The sequence below is a fragment of the Brienomyrus brachyistius genome, chromosome 2 (assembly GCF_023856365.1).
Source record: "Brienomyrus brachyistius isolate T26 chromosome 2, BBRACH_0.4, whole genome shotgun sequence".
NCBI classification, from domain to species: domain Eukaryota; kingdom Metazoa; phylum Chordata; class Actinopteri; order Osteoglossiformes; family Mormyridae; genus Brienomyrus; species Brienomyrus brachyistius.
In genome coordinates, this window is record NC_064534.1 from 16,083,282 (window position 1) to 16,109,174 (window position 25,893).

The 25,893-nt window shown below is 47.7% G+C and overlaps 1 protein-coding gene across 7 annotated transcripts; it reads right to left on the reverse strand.

The window, feature by feature from the left end:
* Positions 1–1,415: 1,415 nt before the first annotated feature.
* On the reverse strand, positions 1,416–25,612 carry LOC125717488 (solute carrier family 23 member 2-like). Of its 7 annotated transcripts, none has more exons than XM_048990494.1 (16): positions 25,340–25,612; positions 18,207–18,250; positions 15,040–15,239; positions 13,654–13,749; positions 12,172–12,288; positions 11,502–11,659; positions 8,566–8,654; positions 8,060–8,127; positions 7,643–7,824; positions 6,960–7,080; positions 6,658–6,814; positions 6,421–6,568; positions 5,854–5,959; positions 5,322–5,589; positions 4,917–5,012; positions 1,416–4,665 (listed from the first exon to the last, which is right to left on the reverse strand). In XM_048990494.1, the coding sequence occupies exons 2-16, from the start codon at positions 18,217–18,219 to the stop codon at positions 4,406–4,408; spliced, it is 2,079 nt and encodes a 692-aa protein (XP_048846451.1). In that variant the 5' UTR covers positions 18,220–18,250; positions 25,340–25,612; the 3' UTR covers positions 1,416–4,405. The 7 variants fall into 7 exon arrangements, with proteins under 7 accessions (XP_048846451.1, XP_048846442.1, XP_048846459.1 ...); XM_048990485.1 differs by lacking the exon at positions 25,340–25,612 and adding an exon at positions 24,846–25,295; XM_048990502.1 differs by lacking the exon at positions 25,340–25,612 and adding an exon at positions 24,690–24,784.
* Positions 25,613–25,893: the final 281 nt, after the last annotated feature.

The following is a 25,893-nucleotide window of genomic DNA, read 5'->3' on the forward strand; positions in this document are numbered from 1 at the left end:
CCATTGAAAGCAATATTGCCCCATTCTATAGATATGTAACATGAAACATTTTTAAAGGCATGTAAAAAAATGGCAAGTTTGGGAGGTTTTCAGCCCAGTCAGCTGGGACAAAACGTACAAATAAACAAATTTAAAGAAAATGTGACGTCATATCATGTGGCACGTTATGCGAGCCGGAGCCACTGCGCTGGGGCCCACAGAAACGGGGCCTAACGGAGGGTCGATGGGTCCTTTTTCGGGGAGGATCAGGAGACCATTCATATGTTACTTTAAATTACTGAAGCAAGTTAAACTGCATTATGAACCAAAGGAAACGAAATGATAGGATATATACCCTTTACATTGCTGGCAAATCTGTCAGGCTCAGAGGGTCCAATTAAAAATTTTCTGTATTAATGACATGCAATAAAAGTTTATATTGTATACCTTAAGGACATTTCACTAAGATACATGTCACATGTGTACATTGTAGACAGACTGAATAGCCGGGTGTCCACCGACAAATTCTGACAGGCTACACAGTTTGCAGTTAATGGTTATTGGTTCCATTTCCATTTCATTTTGTAACTTTGTTACAGCATGATCAATACAAATCTTTACCAAAAGCACATTTAAAAGTGAGCTTTAAGTTAATGCAACTTTATAAAAGTAACGATTACTTCATAATCCATTATTCTAGCATTTTAAGGCCTAAAATTCAGATTATTGAATTCGAGACTTTTTAAGAACCCGCGTAAACCCTGTCGTAGTAACAGAAATTCTGACCATGGATGCCCAAAGTTCGCATGCCACTGCTTTGCACTGCTTTGACCACAAACATATTTCCCATAAACAAGCACAGAATTATTAGCGATCACTGCTACCATTTCATCCATTTACATTTTTATGAATTTAGCAGTGGAAAATAATTAACCTGAAATTTGCTAATGTAGTTCACAATTTTATGTCAGAATTTATCAGGTTATTTTATAAGTAAGTGTGCAACACTAGGTTTTATATTAAATGTGGATTTTATAGTTAATTTCATAATGAATTTCTTCATTTTGCCAAAACAGCTGTGTTTGGTATGATTACCTCAGTTGTAAACGACTATGTGACAAAGTAACTCTTTCTTATAAATGTGACAGGAAATTAGGGGAAGGGTGGAAGAAATTGCACAAGAGATAGAGCATGTGGCTAAACACTGGAACGCACATCCCTCACTGTGCAGAACTGACGAACGCCACGTGAATCCGGCAGTGGGTGACCTAACTAGTGCATGCAAAAGCCCAATAAACACTGATTTTCAATCAGTTTGCTGTATTAGACCAGTAAACCTGCCAAAAAGTCTTGCATTACCTGAATCCAGCTGAACATACAGTGTATCTTCTGCCAATGTTTGATTCATCTCTGACTATATACATCAGAAAAGGCCATTTTCACTCTATGACATCATTTATTAAACAGCTTTAGGAACAAAGAATAAAAGCATTTGTCGCTACTATTAGTTTACACAATGTCTGGTCCAAGTATCACACTATTCAATTCAATATATAGATATATTTCTTTGTCTTGAGTTTTATTGTCAACTTGAAATGTTTTTAACATTAAACAAGAAGCAATGTTAGAAAAATACAATATGAAAAATTCTAGCTAACAAAAAGTATTCCACTGAACTAAAAGTCTACAAATAAAAATACATTTTAAAAAAGCAAACAGGATTCCTAATTTCTTAAATAAAAAAAGGAACAAAATGGTGACCTGGGCAGCATGACACCATACAAATGGATGTGTGTTAAACATTTGTCTGTAAAAAACACAAAGAATTCAAACAATTGTGAAACGGGTAAAAGGTACTTTAAAGTCTACAGCGTGTCCCTCTTCAAAATAACTGAAAGGGTCTTTATTTAAGCCTCCTGGTAACGTAGCCCCATCGTGACCAGGGTTCGAGATTCCAGATGTGGCACCGCTATATGACACAGACCCTGTGAGGCACCAACACCAATGCCGGGCTGTATTTGCCGGACCTAAAATCGGCAGACTGGTATCAGACGGCCCCCCAGGCTGCGGAGTCGCACGCCTCAGGTCTGCTCAGAGATGGGCTGGGAGGTTTTTTCTTTGGAATGACAAGACGCCTCTGTCACTGCCCCAGTTTGCATTCACAGCTAACGGCATGACAGTAGCGTCCATGAAAAACCAGGAACCACAAATAAAAATAATAATAATTCAACAAAGAGCAAGAGAAATTACCATCCAGTGCCACTCATGCTTACTAAAATAACATCCAGGGTTATGCCCAGAACATGGAACAAAAAAAAAAGAAAGAGAGAAAGCAAGTTAAAGAACAGTTAAAGTCTAAATATTTGCACCATCCATAGGGAGTGTGCGTTTGTGCGTGTCACAGAGGCATCTTAAGAAATCATTACGCCACACCCTATGGTCTCAAGAACTGCACCATTTACAATTACTAGCTTTGCAAAATATGGACAGACGCTTCTGAATCAAAGCAAAGCATTTCCCTTATAAACTGTCTATTCTGGCAGCTGAAGGAAAGAAGCACACTAACTGTGCTAACTGCCAGCACCAAATGCAGTATTCTGCTCAATTTCTTCAGTAAAGGGATCAGACAGTAAACTTTATACTCCAATAAATTAACTTCTAAAACGGGAGCCACCGAGTACGCAAAGATGCAACACTACCAGAAAAAATACTGACAAATTATAAATAAAATAAATATGCATTAACAATCACTCCGGTAGCATTCTCTAGAAGCCAAGTTTGAATGCTCAGCTTAGCGTCTACTCATTGGAACCACCTTGTAGTATCTTGAAAATGTTTGGTGCATCAGTATAGATGGAAATGTAAGCTCTGGTGCCCTGGATACAAATGTTACAAATTACAGCTACAATTCCATTGCATACATGGGTGGGAATGTTCGGAAAGTAAGTGCTTTGCAAACCCAGTTCAAGCAGACAGTGATCAAACAACGGCCGTTTGTCCACCGTCTGCCAATCGCAGAGTCATAATACGATACTTTGCATCTGCCATGTACCAGCATAGTGCAGCCTGCAAAGACTCTTACAGATGGATCAGTCTCAGTGCAGGAAACTAACAGAACACATATGACACAGAACTACATATATAATCTGCATGTGGGGCCCCCCCTCCAGGTCAAACGAACAGCCAGCCCAGACAGATTGAACGGGAGTAGTGTCTTTAGGGAATAAGCAGTGTAAAAATAAGAGTAATGGAAACGGAAACAGAACCGTGACGTGTGATCGTTAGTGTGTTGCTGAGCTGTCGTCCTGTGGATCATGCCGCTGTGGACCGTCCCCATCACACATGCATCTTTATCCCGACCGTGATGATGGATGGACCAGATCAACAGAACCTAGAGAAGGGGTCTAAATGTCTTTTAAAGACTAATCAGAGAACTGTGATCGGCAAATCGGTGGTCAAGCAGCCCCCCCTTGGCCCCCCACAAAAAATAATAATCATGCAAGGATTACCCTGTACAGCCCGTTTCACTTTCCAATCATGAAAAGAGCTGCGTGGAAATTTTATCTGAGAAACGCTTTCCTGTCCTGAAACAGCACTTCTGTTTTCAAAACAAAAAATGAAATGAATAGGAAAAAAAAGCAGATTGCAAATCAGATCGAAGGTGACATTCTCCGCGTTCATTCTTTAAAGCAGGTCAAAAAAATCTACTCTTTTGCATAAACAGCACAAGCCATTAGCATTAACATGATCTTGCCTGCATGCGCGATCTGTGCATGTTGCTGTGCACATGTGTGTTTCTTTGTGTGTTTGCAGACAAACATGGATAAGTGTTTGTATCGAGCTTCCCCTGTTGTGGTTCTCCTTGGGGATGGGATTCTTCTGTCCCTACGTCTTAAGAGCAGTGCAGGCTTGCTTTTGAAACAGGAAATAAAATGATAAATTAGAAGTGAAAATAAAACAGGGCCCCCTGACCCCTGGGTGCTGAGAGTCAGACCGGCAGACGCTGACGTCAGGCTGAATACCGGCTGACAGCACGTCCCACAAGCCCCATGAGGGAGCGATTCCCTTATTCCGTCGATGTCCTTTTACTTCCAGTTCTCATTCACAATCACACACAAAAAAAATATTAATAGTCCTTCAGTCTGAATCTACTGGTATTTTGGCGGCAGAGATGAAAATAAACATTTTTTTTTTGCATTGGCCTGTTCTTAAAGTACAAGTACATAAAAAAAATGCATTCAAACAAAAGACCAAACAGGTAATAATTTAGCAGCCAAAAAAGTGGCAATAGAATGAATAATAAAGCGGAGCTGAGGGTTTGGTAGAGGTGCAGAAGAAGCACGGCTCAGTCCCGCTGGGGGGACGGGGATGGCATGGTGTGACGCCCCCATGGCACCGGCAGGCTCCATGACCCGCCCCTCGCTCGCTATACGCCAGCCTCAGCCGTCGCGGCGCCACTTCCGCGTGCTCCACCCGCTCTGCTGCCGCGCCTCCAACAGCGACCCTGTGACACGTCCCAGTCGCAGCCCACGAAGGTGGGGCTGATAGGAAGGTGCTGGAAAAGCCGGTGGCGGCGCAGGAAGGCCATACCAAACGGGAGGTCGTAAGAGCGCAAGCCCTCCAGTTCGGCCGTGCCGAGGCCGGAGCCCCTCTTCAGCTTGCGGATGCCCCTCTCCTCCATAGAGCCTGCGGAGGACGACAACCCAGATGGAAACGCACTCTGGACCAGGAAGTGGGGTCCATCCCCACCACACACCCGGGGGAAACGACTCCTAAATGACTATGAAACTGATGGCCGCGAGAGCGATACATAACCTGATTTAATTCCATAGCTCGTCGTACGCTGGCCCTGCCATGACACAGAGCACATATCGGCAATTCCAAATGATAGTGAACACCAATCCCAGACCGATTCGGACCCCGCCGGCGGCTCTTACCAGGAATGGTATTGTCCAGGACGAATGCCACGGAGCCACCGACGAACATGGCTGTCGTCAGGAGCACGTTGAGCACCTGGTCGATCTCAATGATGCCTGAGGGATGGAGACAGAGGCAATTAGTGGGGTCCCAGGAGTCCACCAGGGCCGCTATGTATGTGTGGACGCCGGTGGGGATAAGAGGCTCAAGACACTCCTGGGAATTGAACCCACAGCCATTACCAATATGAGAAGTTAGAATAGCTCCACTGAAAGGGACGAGACAGAAGCTGGCTCATACGATCCAGAGCTGGGCCAGAATTTAGCGTAACTGGAAAGTCTGAAACTAAAACCGGTCTGCCGGGCCCACCCGAGTATCCCGCAACCCCACTCCAGGCCAAAGCTGCAGCCAGACGCAGTGCCCACCTGTCACCAGCGGGTTCTGTTTCAGGTAGCTGGGCAGCACCAGGCCGAAGAAGATGGAGAAGCCCAGGACAAAGAGGTTGCGGGAGGAGTTCAGGTCGACGAACTGCAGGTTAGAGAGACCCACGGCGGTGATCATGCCGAAGAGCGTGCAGAAGAGGGCGCCCAGCACCGGGTCCGGCAGCGAGGCGAACAGCGCGCTGAACTTGCCCACCAGGCCCAGCAGCAGCATAAAGCCGGCGCCGTACTGAATCACGCGCCGGCTGCCCACCTGAGCAGAGGAAGCAGGGGAAAACGGACACCATGATGACCACTGCTGTTTCCACGGAGACAAGCTGCTGTTGGAACCGACTCTTAAAAAAATACATCGTATCTCCTGTTCTGTCTGACTGTGCGGTGTTAGCTCACAGAAGAATTACCAATGGAGCCCAAAGAAGGTAACGTTTCAACAAGTACTTTAATTAACCACTAGGGGGAGTAGATTCTCCATTTTATTGCTTCATGGTTTTGAAGTGACACGGGAGGGGGGCCATACTTTGGTGATGCCTAGCACCCCGATGTTGGGGCTGGAAGAGGTGGAGCCATTCCCTGTCCCAAATATACCGTCCACCACACAGGACACCCCCTCGATGAAGATCCCTCTGAGGAAACAGATGAAGATTAAACATTGAGATTGACGTTATTAATCCCCGGGGGGGAAATTCTGGCGCATAAGGCAGCAAGAACGCAGCATACAGACAAATAGTGCCAAACAAACAAGGAACAAAGACAGAACACACCGTGCAGACAAGTAAGTGTGGGGCAAACAAAGGGAATAAGTACACAAGAGACAAATTGTAGTATTGGAGAGGAGAGAACATGCACTGATTACAGTGCGTAGCATTGGAGAAATAAGCACAGAAAATAATAATTATAATAATAAATAATATTATTATTATTGTTATTTATTATTATTAATTATTATTATTATTATTATTATTATTATTATTAATAATAATTAATAATAGAGACAAAAATAGGAGGGTTGGGAGAGTGAGAGGGGAATTTGCTGGGATACAGCGCACAAGAAACTGCACTTAGCGACCTGTTGGGTAGCGGGTACCTGTTGATGGCGTGGACGGGCGGTGGGGGGGCGCAGGACAGGCGGGCGCAGGCGTAGTAATCACCGATGGACTCGATGATGCTGGCCACCACGGCACTCATCATGCCAATCACGCCGGCCGTGGTGACGGTGGGCAGGCCCCACTGGACTGGCAGTGGGCACAGGAGACACGCAAGAGAGAGGGTCAACCGGGGTGGCGACACGGTAGGGGCGTTGACCTAAGGAGGGCGTACTTACAGGGGTAAGGGATCTTAAACCACGGGGCCACAGTGAGGATTCCCTGTCTGGCGTCAGTACGGGCGTAGAAGCCGTACTGCTCTCTCTTGGGCGGAAAGACGTCGGTCACAGTGAAGATGAAGCACAGCAGCCAGGAAACCAGGATGGCCATGATGATCTTTAAGTGAAGCGAGATGGAGGGAGAGGGAGAGAAAGACAGAGAGAGAGATCAGAAGCTGGCAGTGTCAGGTGCTTCAGCTATGCGAGGCCCGTATCTTGGGTCCTGGGACTTAGCGGTAAAGCTGGGGGGGGTGGTTTCTCACCGGGAACATCTTGAAGAGCTGAAGGCGGTAGGAGGTCCAACCCTTCTTGGCCTGGTAGATGGGGAGGGGCAGCTGGACGTTGCGTGCGTACTGGGAAAAGAGCAGCACCAGGAAGATGGTCCTGTGGGGACAGGCTGCTCTGTCAACCGTGATCATCACCAAGACTGCCGCAAAGACAAAGGGTTACCGCAACAAACACCCCTTTCTGGTCACAACAGGGAGACCATCTGATCGTCAGTGTGCCGCCCACCTGAAATGATTCTGCATCTGATCTCTACATGCAAGAGCATGTTATTGCCAGGAAGGACGATGAGATAAAAAGGGCCCTGGTACTCTAGTCTGGGACATAAACCACGCAATCAACAAGATGTTTTCTACCATCAGTTGGTTGATATTAGCAGCTTCACTGAAAGATTAATGATCAGCATTAAACACTCCATATACCAACATACACTGGATATGGCCTCACTGCCTCTCTCTCGCCACTAGGGGGTGCTGCTGAGCTAGTTAGAGAATAATAATAAACCAAATCAAGCAGGTCCTCGCTGCCATGTCTGCTGTCAAGGACAAGGAGGTAGAGGTGTACCCTGGTTCCTGAGGATAACCGAGCCCCGGAACCGGATTCCCGCATAAACCTTGACGCGGACAGGCCGCCTCATCGCGGCGCGCCCAGGCGTACTCACAGCATGGCAATGCCCCAGTGCTTGCCTGCCCTCTCCCCTGCAGCCTGGAACCCCGAGAGGCCGATGAGGGCCACGGTGGGGGTGATGGTAAGCGGGCCGATGTACTTCAGCAGCATCCCTGGAAGGCCCAGGGCCCCGATGCACACCTCGATCATGGACGACACGATGATGGCTCCCTGAATCTGCGGGGAGGAAGATAGGGCTACAGCCAACGGCACACAAGGGAGCTTTACCGGAGAACAACAAATGCAATGTGTGTGCAGCAAGTCAGGCTCGGCAATGTGGATTCACACAATAACAGAGGGAGACACTCGCACACACAGACAAGCATGCACACACACAGACACTCGCGCGCGCACACACAGACACTCGCGCGCGCACACACAGACACTCGCGCGCGCACACACAGACACTCACCTCTCGTATCCTCGGGTGCCAGATATGATCCGTGTTTGGCAACTCCGTGCTGTTCAACGTGGGAATGACTAAGGGAGTTAAGGAGAAGAGAAGTTCACTGCATTTATGACAGACATTCCCAAAGCAGAACTATAAACATCACTCTGCACCCGTCATGGGGAGCCTGGAAGCTATGCCAGGCAGTATAAGGGACAAGGAAGACAGTGGATTGCCCTGAAAGAGATTCCAGTCTGCTGCAGTGTGAACAAGCGCGTGCGCGCACACACGCGAAACACACACACACACACACACACACACACACACACGCAGAACTTAGAAACCCCGATTAGGCCGACTCCAGGTCTTTGTATGTGAACCCCCATCCTACTCATGTTACCCAATGAGCTCTTGACATACTTCAGACAACTTTATTAACCCAGTAATAGAAAATGAACAAAAAGGACCCCCCCATCATGGTAAGGTAGCATAATTCTGTATATAAACACTAAGATATATGTGCATCTGACCTGTAGTGTTACACTTCCACTTCTCAAGGGACAGGATGGCACGGGCAGGAGCTAGGAAGGCAAAGGCGCTGGCCTGGAACAGGGGGAGGCTGCGGGGAGAAAGGAAAAGACCATGAAGGCTCAGCAAAGGGGGCAGCAGAGACTGACTACCACCTGTACCTTGCACCTTGTTAAAGATTTTGGTACTGGAGTAACAGGGAATGGCTGCACTGTCTCCACGAGATGTTCAAGAACTTGCCCGATGGGCCAAAGGTCCAGCTTATGGTACTCTGGAGCAAAGTGCAAATGAATGAAAATGAAGCCAAAAGAAATCCTCTGGACCGTCTGTTAGACGCTAGTACAAGTCGTCAAAATGTCGACATACCGGATCTGACCACAGCACGTGCCTGGTGGTGACTGCATGTCAGACTTCACAAGAAGTGGGAGGACAGGAAGGAGAGAAGGAACTTCAAATGGTGAGGGGGAGAAGCCAAAGTGCAACAGGACCTTACAGCCACCTTACTGTGCCCAACTATTCACCCTATAAGAAATCATCAATGGAGGATACTCAACAAGAGTGGGCGCCATGGGGGTTAAAGATGAGATCCCCCAACCTCAAGGGGAACCAGCAGACACTAGGCTATAAATAGGGGAACTAAGCCAATACGCATAGCTGAAATATGCAGCCTTACAAAAAAAAAGTTCCTTAAAAAGATTTGGAGAAAAGCCACTGACTAATTATTAAATCAGTCATGGCTAAGTGGGGTTGAATTGTCTTGCATTTAAATAACTGAAAAATCAGCAGGTGCCTTATTTGTTCGATATTTTCTGCTGAACGCAACAGGAGGACCCTGACCAAATGGCGCAGGATCTGGAGATGGTCAGGTGACAAAGTCAGGGAACCAGGGTGGTCAAAGAGCACAGATCAAAAACCACTGATGTTATACAGCAATTACACAAAGGGCCCAATGAATCACGCAAAAAAACCAACGGAGCCGCCGCTGCCCCTCGTCAAGAAAGCATGAACAGCCCCGTTTGCGTCAGGCTCCCTGGAACAAAGGGCAGCCAACGCACTGGTCTGACTTCTCACAATGAGTCATCGAACACATACGCAGGCCCTTATCCTGCCTCTGCGTCTCCCTGGAGACGGACGTCCTGTGCCAGTGGTGTTCGTGCAGATGTTGCACGCAAGGACAGTTTAAAAGCGGCACGGTGGGTGAACCCTTGAGACGAATCACTTGAAAGCGAATATTTCCAGACGAGACGAGATCAGTACTGGCACCATGACATCACTGGGAGCAGCAGGAGGGTGGGGGCCTGGATACCAGCTTTTCGGGGGTGGCACCGCCTGGTAAACAGGCCCCTCTCCCTCTGCATCTTGATCTACTGATAACGTTAATCCTGCTTGTTTTGGCACTCTGGTAAAGGAGCTTAGCTACCCCTTATCAATGCCTGGCAGAGCCCAAAACCCCACCCTCCCAGTGGGCATAAGGCTTATCACTCAAGCGGCATAATTATTCTTACGGAGTAAAAGCAACTCAGCCCAAAGCAATATAAAGTGCACAAGACAGACCGTGTGTGGAGCCTCAGCAAACCCGGCATTGAGAGAATGAAGGCGTGCATGAGACCGACAGGCTGCTAGGGCACGCTATCTGAGAGGGAGAGAGGGCAGAGCAGTGCAGCCAGAGACCAAACAAGGAAGCACCCGGAGATAAGTGGTGCTTGTGAAAGGGGATCTGCGCGCTAAAGCCAGGACCCTGACGCCGAAACGCTGAGCTGATCACTTAGGGGCTGTGACTCACCACAGCGTACTGGTGTCTCCTCATTGACTCAGCACGCTGTAGGGGTGGGTACCAGCAATGAGCCCCCCAGGAGGACCCAGAGCCATTATAGCTTTGACTGGAACTATATGGAGACTAAAAGAGTAAAACCCGAACAATACCCATACACACACACTCCCACAAACTGAGGAGTACAGCTTTTAAACACGCTCATTAGCAAGATTTCTGTTAAGAGGCAAGGCTCTCTGGTCATACTGGTTCTTAATCATCATTCTCTAATGGTATCGGTGATCCAATCCTGCAGATGATGGAGTATACTGGTTTAAATCCAGAGTGACTGTAATTAGACTTGATTGTTGACTGATTTCTCAGTCATTTTATTTAATCCCTCTTCAAGGAATCGTCAGGAGACGCACTTAGATAATAAGTATTCCTACTTACTTATGACTAACATAAAACTTTATTATTTTATTCCATTCAGACTCTAGCCACAGTAAATAAAACAGCTGATATAGGAACATTAAATGTGAACCCTTACAGTCCATCTTCCTGCATTTAGACTGAACTATGAAGAGCAAGACGTTAAATGGTAAGAAGCAGGCGGGGCGAAGCGTCTGGATTTCCTACAGCAATGGTGGTGACTGCCAGCCCCACATGGCTGGGGGGCAGAGACAGGCCTGCGTGACGGAGCTTTATTTACTGAGTCACACAGACAACAGAACAGCGTCCTTGAATGAGTCCTTCTGCAGAGGAAGAGGTGCGCAAATACAAAAATGATGGATAAGCGAGGCCAAAAAAAGGACCTTCTAAATGGAGGTTTAAAGAATCACTCGAGGATTTCACACTGCTTAACGGAGGGTTAACTTAGAAAGTACTACAGCCATAAGTGAAGAGAAGGATCCACTATGTAGACGTGGCCTAATCTTTGCAGTGAAATAAACAGCTTTGGATACAGTGCTCCAGATTGACTTTATGCCCCCTTAAATTCACTGTTGCCGACGTTACAGTGAGCTGCTGTGTGGTCTTATCTGCCTGCGCCCTGCACCGTATCCAGTTGCACAACTATTTTCCAGTGTGGATCTCTCTACAAACCACAGCTGCAGAAGTCACTCATGAACATGTGTGAAGGACATTTTTGGCCAGAGCTGCGCCCGGTCCGACGGGAGCTCCTCGTACCGGCAGCCCAGCGTGGTCTGCAGCAGGGTGGTGATGCCCACGCAGAAGAAGATGGTGCCGATGAGCTGGCTGGTGGCCCACTGGTCGAAGCCGACGCACATGGCCTCAGCGAGCAGGAAGGGGACAGCAATGGTGCCGCTGAAGCAGGTCAGGTAGTGCTGCATGGGGGAAGAGGCGAGTAAGGAGAGGGCCAGGACCCAGGGCCCGCAAGGCCCTTAACTGCAGCCGCGCATCATCACCGACCCGAGTGTCTCACACAAACACGCTGCTCTTTAACATTTCAAACCATGTTCCTGCCCCTTTGAGACCATGGGTGTCGGGGAGGTGATCAGACACAATGATGCACTTTACGAAATTACAGAGGAGAGATTAAGGTGCAAACATACGAACTGTACAAGCAAGAGAGGAAGGCAGGCAAGGCAGGGGCAGAAGAAAGAGGGACATACAAAGCAGGCAGCTTTGTTTGTAGGCATCAACAACACTAACAGGCAGATGCAAAGTTCTCCTCATATTCTTTTACATTAAAAATCTATTAAATTCCATCTCCAAGTTCTAAAAGACATGAGAGTAGCTCCATATATGCTCTAATGAGACACTGCGGGTATGATATATTCCTCCACACAAACACACTTACGGATACACACTCATGTCTGCAGCGACGCATATTCACCTGTAGCCCGAGGAAGACGCAGAGGTACCAGGGGGGTTTGTCCTCGATGGTGTAGATCATGTCCATTCCCCTTTTGTCCATACTCCCTGTGCTGTCCACCGTCTCCGACAGCGAGCTCTGCGGACACACGGGAAAACAGTGACCGCTGACTCTTGACGTACTCGAAGGCCAGACCGCACAACCCTGAAAGCAACAGCAGATCTTACCGACTCTCCCATGTGCTCAGAATATAAAACAATAAAGCAGAATAATTTTAAGAATTCTCGCCCAATAATAGATCTCTAGCTGCGACAGCACTATCAAAACCACACAAACGCAGGCAAGCTTCCTGCCCTTCTCAGCTTTCTTGTCTTGTCCTGTCTGGTCTCAAACAGGCCACCTATGACCAGCACAGATTCATTTCACTCCCTTCCATCAGAGACGGCTGCGTAGAATGACCAGCAGCCAGTGGACGGCTGGTGTTACTATCATTAATGGGAAGAAAGATCGATCAACTGACTCATAGCCTCGCTGCCCCAAATCGTGCGTTGCCAACATCAATGTGCGGAATGCTGCGTATAGATAACGCACCCTGACCTCAGCAACCTGAACAGTCACATTCACGCCCTCAATGGAGACGCTTACAGCACCCTGTACAGCAGAGACCACCAACCACTCGTGATTGACAAGTCGATCTTTAATGCATTCCTAATATATTCCCCCTAAAATATTGAGGGGACCTCCTGCTCCGGTTGAGAGACTATAAAGTCAACTCAGTATCTCGCTAGCTTTGTTTGTTTGTTTGTTGCAGAGCTACTTTTACCAAAAACACATAAAGGTTGGACACCACAGCTATACAAGTAGCCTCTTCTGCAGATAAAAAGCTTGAAAAGCATCTAAACCAGAAGGTCCCGGCAGCTGAATGCGATACTCCAGAGCTAAAAAAATAAAAATAAATAAATAATCATATTGCAGTGTAACAGTTAATGCCCTGCAGGTTCATGATAGGGGGTCCATGAGCAGAGCATACAGGCACAGGACGGCATCCAGTCCGAATACTCAATGAGAGCAATTTAGGAAACGTGGCTCCTCATTACTAAAGCAGTAGCTCAGCCAGCAGGTGACAGTAAATGCTGATGGTATCTCAGGCGAATGCTGACACACGATCATACACCAAAACTTAGACAGAAAGTAGAATACAATAAAGATGCAAGGTCCGTCATAGCCTTTGGGGGCCAGCTAAGCATTATGGGTCGTAAGCAGAACTCGTGCGAGTGACTGTGAGGAAGATGGTGCCAACACATAAGAACCAAGCTCCGAAATAACTCCTGGAATAAACAGCAAGTGGTAAATAAGCACTAAAGGGGATAAAAACAGGAATCCGCAGAGCAATTAAGAAGGACTTTCATGTCTGACCACCGAGCGCCAAAGCTCTGAGACGACGTCACACCGCGGGGCTCAGCGGCGCCGGGACGGCTGCAGGACCCCGAGGACGGCACCCACCTTCTCGCCACCTTCCATCTCCTTGCTATAGATGGCCATGAGCTGCGTGTCCTCAGCATCCTGCTCCGACACGGCCTGGACACCGTTTACCACCACCTGCGCGAGAAGTCAACACCTTTAACACACACACACACACCTGACCTCACATACACATGTAACTATTTACTATACTGAATTCTTTACTTTTGGTATTTTTAAGCTCCGCGGTTTAGTATCGTACAGTGAGAGCTATGGCTTGCCACAACAATTTCCTTTTCCTTTGGATGCATCAACTTATATCCACACATCCATGGATACCATACTTACCATGAATAAGGCAGCAAAAAAACAGCACTGATCACTGGTCAACCGTGGACAAAATGCTTTCCTCTCCTAAACGTTCAGTTATGCAAAGACCACGCCTCCGCAAACCCACAAAAACGATTACACACAAGAACACTTTATATATATATAAACAGAGCAGCGAGGTGCACAGCGGCATGAAAACACAGAAAAGCGTGGGGGGGGGGGGGGGTGTTGGAACGTGGCGCAGACAGCTTCAGGAGTTACGCTGCCGGGTCACCAGAGGATACATCCCCACAGAAGCCTGGCTGCAGACAGTGATCCCACAACAAGCAGCGTGAAATGGGCTTGTATGCGAGTGGCGAAGCCGAAGTCAGCCTGGGGGTCCTGGCGATGGAAAGCAGGGGCTGATGCAGGTGAGGAGAGAGCCCAGACATGGTTGGGGAGTTGGGGGGAGCACATTGGGGTGGGGGGCCAACAATAATGATTCAGCTAGGGCACAAGCAAATGAGAGCAGGAGGAAGCGTCGCAGGCGGGACGCTCAAGAAAGCAGAGACTGAGGAGGTTTTCCTGTGATGGAAATGCCGACCACAGACAGAGAGAGAGCGAGACAGAGAGAGAGCGAGAGAGAGAGAGAGCGAGCGAGAGAGAGAGCGAGCGAGAGAGAGAGAGAGCGAGCGAGAGAGAGAGCGAGCGAGCGAGCGAGCGAGAGAGCGAGCGAGCGAGAGAGCGAGCGAGCGAGCGAGAGCGAGGCAGACACAGACAGTAAAAGAGAAAGGCAGACAGAGAGAGAGACAGAGATGGAGAGAGAGAGAGCGAGAGAGGCAGACAGACAGTGAAAGAAAAAAGGCAGGCAGAAAGACAGATGGAGAGAGAGAGAGGCAGACAGTGAGAGACAAGCAGAGAGAGGGGGCAGACAGACAGTGAAAGAGAGATCCAGACAGTGAAGGAGAGGCAGGCAAAGAGAGACAGACAGAGCAAGATACAGACAGAGAAAGAGAGAGATGGACAGAGAGACAGCAAGAGAGATGGAGAGAGACAGACAGGTAGAGAGGCAGACACATGGTAAAACACACAGGCAGACGAACACACAGACTCGCTCACAGGAATAGGGTAGAAGTCCGCAGTGCATTTGCTCTCCTCTTCGTACATGGCTCCCTCTGCCCCCGAATCCACGCCCTTGGAGGTGGTGTTCTTCCCCACGCCCATGCAGACGCCTCCCTCTTCACTGGCCTTCCTTCCCAAGCAGCTTTCGCTCTTCAGCAGACTGCTCACATGTCCCAAGCGCTGCTCACCAACATCATCTGCAGGGGGAGAAAAAAAAAACACCACATTAATGGATTAACTGCTTGGGGGGCAATTATCACGGCCATTCACCAACTTTACTGCAGTTCCATCCTAACTTCTGCTGCCCCAGCTGATTTGGAGCAAGAGCACCAAAATCACCACCCCCAAAAGAGCACCCTCTGCATCAGGGTTTTAGGTGACGGCATCTCGCAGTCCAAGGACCAAGGGCTAAGCTCACAGCTCCTTGTGGGAGCCCCGCTGGCGAGAAGGGATGACAGGGAAGCAGGACGCCACTGCCTCAGTGCCTACAAGGGGGACCGTCTCCGGAGGCTGCCTTCCTCACATCACCAGGGAAACGGTCAAGGTGAGAACACATGTGCTCAGATAATTATGCAAAAGAGGGGGCAATCGAAAGGAAATTGAGAAGCAGGTTTGCAAGGAGAGGCAGCAATTAGGGGAAGGAGAGGGGTGAGAGGAGGGTGCAGAGGGGCCGGGAATGGTGCAAGCCTGGGGGGGGGGGGGGTGGTGGCGGGGGGGTGGCAATAAAGACAAAGGCGACATGGAGGTCAAGCCCCTTTTGTTCTCCTGCTGCTAGCACATATTACCTCGTATTGACTGAACACCCGGCTTTCAGCTTCTCCTTTCCCCATTCATACCCTGTCCTGTCCTTGATAATGTAATGATGCACTGAACTAATACTGAATAACTACACTGCTCAAACAAATTGAAGGAACACTTTTTAATCAGAGTATAGCATTAAGTCTATTAAACTTCTTGGATATTCATCTGGTCAGTTAAGTAGCGAAGGGGGTCATTAATCAGTTTCAGCTGCTTTGGTGTTAATGAAATTATCAACAGGTGAACTAGAGGGGCAACAATGAGACGACCCCCAAAACAGGAATGGTTTAACAGGTGGAGGCCACTGGCAGTTTTCTGCCTCCTCATCTTTTCTGATGGTTTTTTCACTAGTTTTACATTTGACGACGATCAGTTTCACTACTGGTAGCATGAGGCGATATCTGGACCCTACAGAGGATGTACAGGTAGTCCAACTCCTCCAGGATAGTGCATAAATACGTGCCATTGCCTGGTTTGCTATGTCTCCCAGAACAGTTTCAAAGGCAGGGAGGAGATTCCAGGAGACAGGCAGATACTCAAGGAGAGCTGGACAGGGCCGTAGAAGGTCCTTAACCCATCAGCAGGACCGGCATCTGCTCCTTTGTGCAAGGAGGAACAGGATGAACACTGCTGGAGCCCTACACAATGACCTCCAGCAGGCCACTGGTGTGAATGTCTCTGACCAAAAAAATCAGAAACAGACTTCATGAGCGTAGCTTGAGGGGCCAACCTCCTCTAGTGGGTCCTGTGCTCACTGCCCAGCACCATGGAGCTCGATTGCCATTTGCCATAGAATACCAGAATTTGCAGGTCTGCCACTGGCACCCTGAGCTTTTCACAGATGAGAGCAGGTTCACCCTGAGCACATGTGACAGACGTGAAAGGGTATGGAGAAGCCATGGAGAACGTTATGCTGCCTGCAGCATTGTTCAGCATGACCGGTTTGGTGGTGGGTCAGTGATGGTCTGGGGAGGCATATCCATGGAGGGATGCACAGACCTCTACAGGCTAGACAACGGCACCTTGACTCCCATTAGGTATCGGGATGAAATCCTTGAAACCATTGTCAGACCCTATGCTGGTGCAGTGGGTCCTAGGTTCCTCCTGGTGCACGACAATATCCGGCCTCATGTGGCTAGAGCATGTAGGCAGTTCCTGGAGGATGAAGGAATTGATACCATTGACTGCCCCCCACGCTCACTTGATCTAAATCCAATAGAACACCTCTGGGACATTATGTCTCGTCCATCCGATGCCACCAGGTTACACCTCAGACTGTCCAGAAGCTCAGTGATACCCTGGTCCAGATCTGAGAGGAGATCCCCCAGGGCACCATCCGTGGTGCCATTAGGACCATGCCCCGACATCGTCAAGCATGCATACAACCACATGGGGGCCATACAAACTACTGAGTATGATTCTGAGTTACGGTAATGAAATTTCGGCAAAATGGACTAGCCTGCCGCATCATTTTTCACTTTGATTTTCGGGGTGTCTTTGAATTCAGCCCTCTGTAGGTTCATAATTTCATTTCCATCAAACGATGTGGCATCCTTTCATTCCTAACACATTCCTACCCAGTCTACATCAGTATAGATATCCAGCATGATTTTTTCCCCATTGATATCTGATGTCTTTTCAAAGTGTTCCTTTAATTTTTTTGAGCAGTGTATATCCCACTTTTGGGGGGCTGAGGAGGATCCAGAGTACAAACTATTTCCTGAGGACTCACAGGTGTGATAGGTAGGGATCAAAGACCACAGACACTAGGCCATCATAAAAGCAGCTTTAATGCTTTTTATGACGTATGGGGGGGGATGTGTCCGGCTCAGTGGGTTAGGATCCGTGCCCGTGATTGGATAGTCACCAGTTCAAATCCCAGGGCTGGCAGACTGATGCCACGTGGCCCCTAAACCCGAGCTGCAGGGACGCTGCACGCAAGTTAACTCTGCACTGCGACTCCCAAACTTGCCCTCACCTTTGTTGGTATGTCTCATGGAGAGCAAGATGGGGCTGCTGAAGAGAGAATTTCCCCATGGAGATTAATGAAGTATCACTATTGTGCCCCAGTACAATTTAATCTATTTAAACTATGGTAACTGAGACGTTATTCTTCAAAACTTAGTATTTCCAAATCATAATCCTAACCATGACTCATTAAGTGCAGCCATACTGCCGAGGCCACCCCAACACAGAAACACACAACCTGGCTCATCCTTGTCTGGCATTTCTCTCCATCCTCCCTCCACCTCCCTTGCACAGATGGGGGGGGGGTGATGAGAGGGTATGACTGGCCCTGACCCTATGACCCTAGACAAGGCAAACTGCATGACCATGAGGGGTTGAGGGGCAGCGTCGGCATGTACCTAGTTCACACATCGCTCCGGGAAAACGGCGTGCCAGGGGACATCTGTTCGGAGGGGGGAGAACGGGGAACCATTGGGGGGGGGGGGGGGGGGGGGTCGGGGAGTGGGGCAGAGGGACAGAGAGACAGAGAGAGGAGAAGAGGGAACAGTAAAAAGGGACAGGGAAGGGATAAGAAGAGGAGGAGTGAGACAGAAGTTAATTCAGGCCTTGTACACGGTTCACTGCGCATCAGAAAACGAGGATGACGGCATTACAACAGCACGTCGTTTAATTACTGATTCAGAGGAACAAGGGGCGTCACGGCTGATCTCACACCAGGGGCGGCACTGGGCTCACAAAGCCACACTATCACTGCTGTCTGTGTGTAAGTAGACCCTTCCGGAGAGACAAACGAGGGGCCGAGTCCCCTGGGAATGGAGCAGAACCCTGGAAAGAGGCTGGTCAGAACATGCCAGGGAGAGAGGGTCCTGCCTCAGAACCTGTGCAGGGATGGATTGGCTGGGAGATAGCGGTGCAGTGGTTTGATTTACACAGGTGTGTGTGTGTGTGTGTGTGTGTGTGTGTGTGAGTGAGTGAGTGTGTGTGAGAGAGAGAGGAGAGAGAGAGAGAGAGAGAGAGAGAGAGAGAGAGAGAGAGAGAGAGAGAGAGAGAGAGAGAGAGGAGAGAGAGAGAGAGAGAGAGAGAGAGAGAGAGAGAGAGAGAGAGAGAGAGAGAGAGAGGAGAGAGAGAGAGAGAGAGAGGAGAGAGAGAGAGAGAGAGATAGAGAGAGAGAGAGAGAGAGAGAGAGGAGAGAGATAGAGAGAGAGAGAGAGAGAGAGAGAGGAGAGAGATAGAGAGAGAGAGAGAGCGCCACTGTGTGGGGCAGAGGGGGGGAGGCGAAGAGTGACTGAGAGCCAAGAGAGCGAGGAAAACAGTGGAGAGTAATGACGTTAAGTCACGCTTAACCTTTCCTCTCGCTTCCCACCCTGGCACAGATTTAAACTGATGACTAATCAGGCTAAATAAAGGCAACAGCAGCCTCGCAGGGAAATCGCAAGGGAAGAAAACATGCAAATAAAATTCTGAGTGCAGAAATGAACCATAAAGAAGAAAGAGATCCTCTAAAAGTGACCATCAGAAGCCAGAGGAGCTGCTGAGGGACTCTAAGGGCAGCGTGACCACCTGACTACCGCAGGATGACATGAACCCTGCCGGCCGGAGATGAGTGAAACCGCACCCCCCTCCCCAGCGGTCTTCAACCATTGGGGGGGGGGGGGGGGAAGGGGGTTTCTCACACAAGAACACATGGAACTGACCTCCAGCCCACAAAGTGGTGGAGCTCTCAGAGCGGGTGGATCCCCATCGCTCCTGGTGAGACATGTATCGGGAACGACAAGCCGTATCCTTGGAAGCGTTTCCTTCAGCTGGCGCCGACAGCACACAGACTGCATCTTTATTGGCGTTTTTGCCCAGTTTTACATTTTTAAATGGCAAGATAAAGTATTGTGCCATGATGGTTGGCTGTAACACAATTCTTTACTTATCATTCGAAGTCAGTAATTATCACAATATGATTCTAGTCGTTATTTCTTTACTGGAAGAAAACTCTATTTTTGATTAAAATTCCCTCAGGATTCCCTCTAAACAGATTCAGATCATGAAAACACAACAAAGTGAATGGACTATAAACTGAAATCTCATTCTAATAAATAATACAAAAATAAACTTTTGTGGCTGTCGGGCGTAACGCTAGAAAACCCGACTGTACAACTGGGTACTGGGGTTGTTCTCTGCCTGCCTGGCAGCTCATTCCAGGGGGCGGGTTTGACATTGCTGGTTACCACCCATCCCGTTTTTTATGGGTCATGCCATGTCGAAAAATAAAATGTTGTGCTACATTTTGAACCAATACAGGACACAGTTCATGATTAATGCCCCCCTCCCCCAATGCATTGTTGGCATTTTTTTTTTGCTGGGGAACAGGGAGGTGGCATTCTGTATTTTTTGGGATGAAAATTGGGAGCCCTAATTGCAGCCGCACTTGCATTATGTCTGTTCTGCTCGAAGGTGCTGTATTACGCCCACAGTATATCCAGGCTTAGCTGGCACAAGTTTTCAGCAGAATTTAACCACTGACGTCTTCTTATCCTCCATAGCTGCCGCTTACTTCAACACCTGAAGACTCCCCATAGGAAGTACCCCTCTCTTCTATAACTGAGGTGTATTACCAAAACAACAGTGTGCAGCGTTGCCCGCTGACTCAGCTAACTTTGCAGCGAGTCTGTTCGGCATAGGTTGCCCATTCTTTAAAGACTACCATATTATTGGTTACAGATGCATTTCTTTCCATGATACATGCTATCAAACAATGTTCTGTATCACCAGTTCGTCAAAGTTTCTCATTTTCTTAGTGCTTAAATGTTACATGACGATCGTTTATATCGCCCAGCCCTACTATAGTTCCTTACCCCCAACCTTCACTGTAATTGACATCAGCGTAAGCACAGGCTGGCCGTATTACCGGCTCCCCCAAGGAAGTCCTGCAGTGGGGAGAGATTTATGGAAGCCTGCTGCTATCACCCCCACACTGCATGTGGCGACATGGAGCCCCTGGTGACGGAGAACCTGGGAGATTGATTTAACAGGCAACCGCAGGGCAGACCTTAATGTCTTTTTAATTTTATACTGCCAAATTAGAATAAAAAGTACAAGGAAGATGAGCTGGTAGTTGTGGCCCTGCAGCTGTGTGTCCCCACTGTCTTTGGCGGGGCCCAGTTACCCCTGACAGGGCAACCAATGGGAGGCTGCAAAAGGTCAGGTGAGGTTTAAGTAAGACTGTGCATCGGGGACCTCAGAGCCAGGGAGACAGTCATGTGAGCAGCACCCGCATCTATACTCCTTTTGTTCTCACATTCATCTTTAATTGCCTGCTTTCAGTCCACCACACGAATGGCCCACTGGAAGAAAATCATCACGCAGCCTAGATGTACAGGTGAGGGGTGCAATTTGATACACCCTTTGATGCAGCCCTCTGAAATTCAGCCACCCCCAATTCTGGCGGGCCACACCCCCATCCCCAGGGGCAGCATTTCCTCACACTCGGCAACCCACCTGCCTCTCTGCATCCCCCCCCCCCCGCCTCGCTTCCAGACACACACCCCCTGTGGAGATCGTCAGAGTTCAGGACCACATACCAGGGTAAAGGGAGCACATCCCTGAGTGGGGACAGCAACGAGGCTGAGCAAAAGCCTCCCCCACCCATGCTTATTGAGAATAAAAAAAAAAAAGCACAGCAAGAAAGTGCGAAGGTTACGCAGCCCTCGCTGCCGATAAGGAGACCTCGAATACAAAGATACCATCTTGCTGAACGCCTCATTTCTCTTCAGCCACTTACTCTCTTGATTTCTGATGTGAAGATTAATTCACGCTGACAAAGGGCAGGGTGCCGATAAAGTCCCCCCCACAGGCAGCATGGGAGCTGCAAAAGGTTCACCAAATATTTCATTAAGACAAGCTTGCTAAGCGGAACGTGTCCCACTGGAACCCTGGCAGGCACAAGGGCCAGTCATGAAAGCCTGGGCTGCGCTGTTAAAGCCGGCCACCTCTGAGTAACGGGGACCGTAGCAGTGAGACCACTGGGAGCTCATGCATGTCATCACCGGTGCCTGGCAAAACAGGGGTCACCGCTTGAAAAGAGGCATTCGCGTCACTATCTGCCAATCAATAAATGACGCGGGTGCCCACCTCAATGACATCGACTTCATCAAGTGCACGGCCATAAACAAGGAGTGACAACACAGGAAGCTCTCTAACGCTTAAACTGGGCACTGATGATGAGAGAGGATGAGCGACTAAACCAAAGTTATGGCACAAGATAATTCCGTCGATAACACGGATAAGTCGGGATGCGTGGCGATGACATAAAAGGCCGTTTCTTAACGAAAAAATCTCGGGACACTGAACTATTCGTTTTCTGGGACTGGATTTTAGGACAGGCAGAATCTGTCGGCAGAATCTGTGGGAAACAAGAGTACTATTTCCCTCTACACTACAGGGTAGAAGCTGATACATCAGCACAACAGAACACTGAAAAGCCCAAATCCTTTATATGCAATACGATTTGAAAAGCTGTGTTAAGAGGCTAAAAGGAATCATTTCATGCTGACTTTGAGTTACTTATAAACTGGGAGATAAGCCTCCCAAAGAGTAGCTGTCAGAAATGCATGCAAAAAAAGTGTCTTATCATCCACATGAATCAGAAGGGCTAAAGATAATCGAAATGTTTTTTTAAAATGGAGACCTTTCTGGCATTTAAGCCAAGTGTACTGCTTTAGATATGAGCTTGCACATCAGCTATTGCACACACAGGAAATACATGTGTGCAATTTATCTCTGATGGTTTTGATTGGAAGAGCAGCTTTTACGACCTAATTTATTTATATATTAAGCAGATATGGGTATCGAGCTGGAACAACCATATGATTATACTTCCCTCAGCACAAAGTAGAAATAAAAGTCTACATCAAACCCCCCCCCCCCCACCAGCAAGGGATTCACAGGTCACCTCGGGTCTCTCCTGCCTACAGAGCAACCTGCAGATTTGAATACCTTTGCTGGTCTAGGCAGACAAACCCACAAATTTTCAATTTCCAACCACCAAAAATGGGTGGAAGCAAGACATACACACATGTTTACTTCAGACACTGCCATCTTCATAGGCAAACCTACTTGGGACAAGCTTTGAAACACACTGCCAACACACATGGCGAACTGTGGAACAGTCAACTCACATCCACGGATCTGCAGCTAAACAGCAGAAGCTGACTTGATTTTATGGGAAAAGCCACATAGATTGGTAGATTGGTGTCTTAACTAGACAAGCACCAAACATGCAGGGTGATTACTATTCATAATCACCCACTCTTAGAGCCTACCCTTAGTAAGCAAGCCAATAAAGGATGTTTATTTTATTACACACAAGCCTTTTCGTAAATGCTGGTTATTCAAAGGGTCCAGTTATGGTTAAGATTAAATTTATTGATTCCGGGGGAAATTATGGTGCATAGAACAGCAAGAACATAGTGACCAGACTGACATACATACAATGTCAAACATCAAGACACAAAGACAAAACACATTGTGCAAACAAGGTAAAAGCAGTGCAGGCAGACAAAAGAAGTACACAGTATACAAATAAAGGAAAAATTCTGAAAAATAGAATGTGTAACTAAAAAGATATGTCAATATAAGAAGAATAATTGTGTGCAAAAAGTATATGAAAGAAAGAGATGCTGTCTTGATGGCATGGCAGGGAAATGGAATAGATGCCAAATGAAGAACCACTAGAAACAGAAAAAAATAAAAAATAAATAACACGCAATGGTCATGAGGCAAATGGAGAGAGAAGGTGAGTCAAGTGCACAGTGACAGTGAGTGAATCCTGGGTCAGGAACAGCGAGATAAACAAGGAAAGAGACCCAACGTCACAGGAGAGATTTAACTAACAAAAGGTTTCCCAAGTTGTAATTTGTTAAACAAGCAGGTTGTGAGTATGAAGTCTCCAGACAGGATTCAGGACACCAGTCTTACTGGGAGGCATTAAAAGCCTGAGGTCTCATTTCACAGCTCGGCAATCGGACATGCAGGCATCATACCATGTACAAGTTTGTGTCCCACTTCAGCTGGGGGAACTTTAAAAAGACGACGACCATTAACTCAAATGTGGATCATCAAATATGGCTTTGCACAAGGATACAGCTACTTTATCAGAGTAATTACGTTCAAATGAAGATAAGCAATGTGTTGAGAACAGGAAGCGCCACGGACATAAACAATAATAGCAGAAGGTTGCGCACATATCAAGCTTTACAAGAATGAAATCTCACACCTTACATTTTTACCTTGGTTATCAGGTTATTTTGCCCTTGTGGGCACATTGCCACACATAAACCATTAAATCTGTGAACTACTGCGAATACTTTAAAACGATAACCACAAACCTATCTTCAGGCTAACACTTTACAAATAGGGTAGAATTAGGAGAAGATTAGCGAAGTACGTATTAAAACAAAACGACAAGGAAAGAAAGAAACTTCACTTTCCTGTGGGAGAGGCGTCGCTAAGCCGCGACAAATATGCGCTATGAATGCAGTGAACAAAAAAAAAGCAGACGAAAAGACTACATAAACGTATGTCCGTCCTAAGTAAATTGCCTTCGGTATTTCTCATTCTACTTAGGCAACAGGAAAAATGAGCAATTCCAGACCTACGATGGAAGCACATTTATCCGAGGACAGGATGAACTCCTCAGTTATATTCGCTTTGTGCGAAGTGACACGACTTCTTATTTTTAACGTCGGACCGATAGAAACCAGCACACATAATTTTAGCAAAAGGCCAGAGAGGAAAGCAGTCTTTATTCGAGGGGTATATTAAAGCAGTGCTGGGTGTCTTCCGATCACAGCGCTTTATTTAACAGCACCTACCTATTCTTCAATACTTACAAGAACACAGTAGAAGGTGCACATAATCTGAAATTGCCACACAAACAAAAGGTCCAAACACTGGTCGAGCACTGTGAAACTGCGTGATCGCATCCACATAAAACCTGGGTGTCATCCTGTGACGAGGCAGCCTGATCTCCGCGACGTACCGCCTACCTCAAACACATGGTGCCCCCGTTATTGTTGAGACCCATCGCCGGTGCATTTTCCGTTATCTGACCTACAGTGAGCCGGTGCCGTGTAGGACACCATCATGCATTTAACCTCATTCCGTATGTACAATACTACGGATCGGTCTGAGCTCATCCTGGAGGAACAGTGCAGCCACAGCATGCCGGAAAGAGGTCACACATGCGCTGAATGGGGGAGCTCATCCCTGTCGAAGCCGCACGCTGGGCACCATGTAGCCAAAGATTACTAATAGGAGTACAATAATTCAAATTATTTTACAGTCATTAATGAATATGACTTCATACCTGGACACTTAACGCCCAGGAGCCCGGGCAAAACCGAAGCATTATGGTGATGAAGGAGGCGATGCCACTGTTCCGTATCACACACCACAACACGAATTCACAGCTCAAACATGTTGAAAAATAAACAGCATTTGAGGACGGACTTGGCTATAGTGTGATTAAAGCTTCGCTCACCTGTTTGCCGAAGCTAAAATCCGCAAGAACTGGATAGCTCCGTAGTTACTTTCCCGTTACGCGGCTATCTTCGGTGACTTAGCTAGCGCACGAACTAAGCAGCCCGCTGTAGTGCTCATCTATATATAGCGATAATTAAACAATAAAACAGCTACTAAAAATAATAGCCGCTAAAGTTTTTAGCTAGACTATGTGTATGCACCGACGCACTAACGCATATCCTTGAGTGAACAGGCAGCCAGTTCATACGCGGTGTCGGTTACAGCGCATGCGCGGCTTAAACGCGCCGCTAGCTGCTTCCCGGCTCCGTCACTGGAAGGACGTCACAGCCAATCAGAAGCAGCGAGCGCCTTGACGTAGCTTTCGTTTCGTCAGCTTTTTGGTTCCACATGTTCTGTGTTGTAGTGGTTTTATCGGCTTCTCTTTCGGAAGTTCTGGCGTTTATAATTGCCAAAATGGCGTCTGCTCGTCGTTATTTTGGCACACATCATAACTGCCTTGGTTTACACCATAGAATAAAATAAAAAAAACTTTTTAATTAGAAATGGCAAAAG

Coding starts and splice junctions, on each gene's coding strand:
- LOC125717488 (XM_048990474.1), bottom strand. CDS start 24,804: ATGACACCCAGGTTTTATGTGGATGCGATCACGCAGTTTCACAGTGCT. Junction 5,960..6,420: donor CCCGTCCACGCCATCAACAG/GTACCCGCTACC, acceptor CTGTTTCCTCAG/AGGGATCTTCATCGAGGGGG. Junction 5,013..5,321: donor ACAGAACCCGCTGGTGACAG/GTGGGCACTGCG, acceptor TCCATCCCTCAG/GCATCATTGAGATCGACCAG.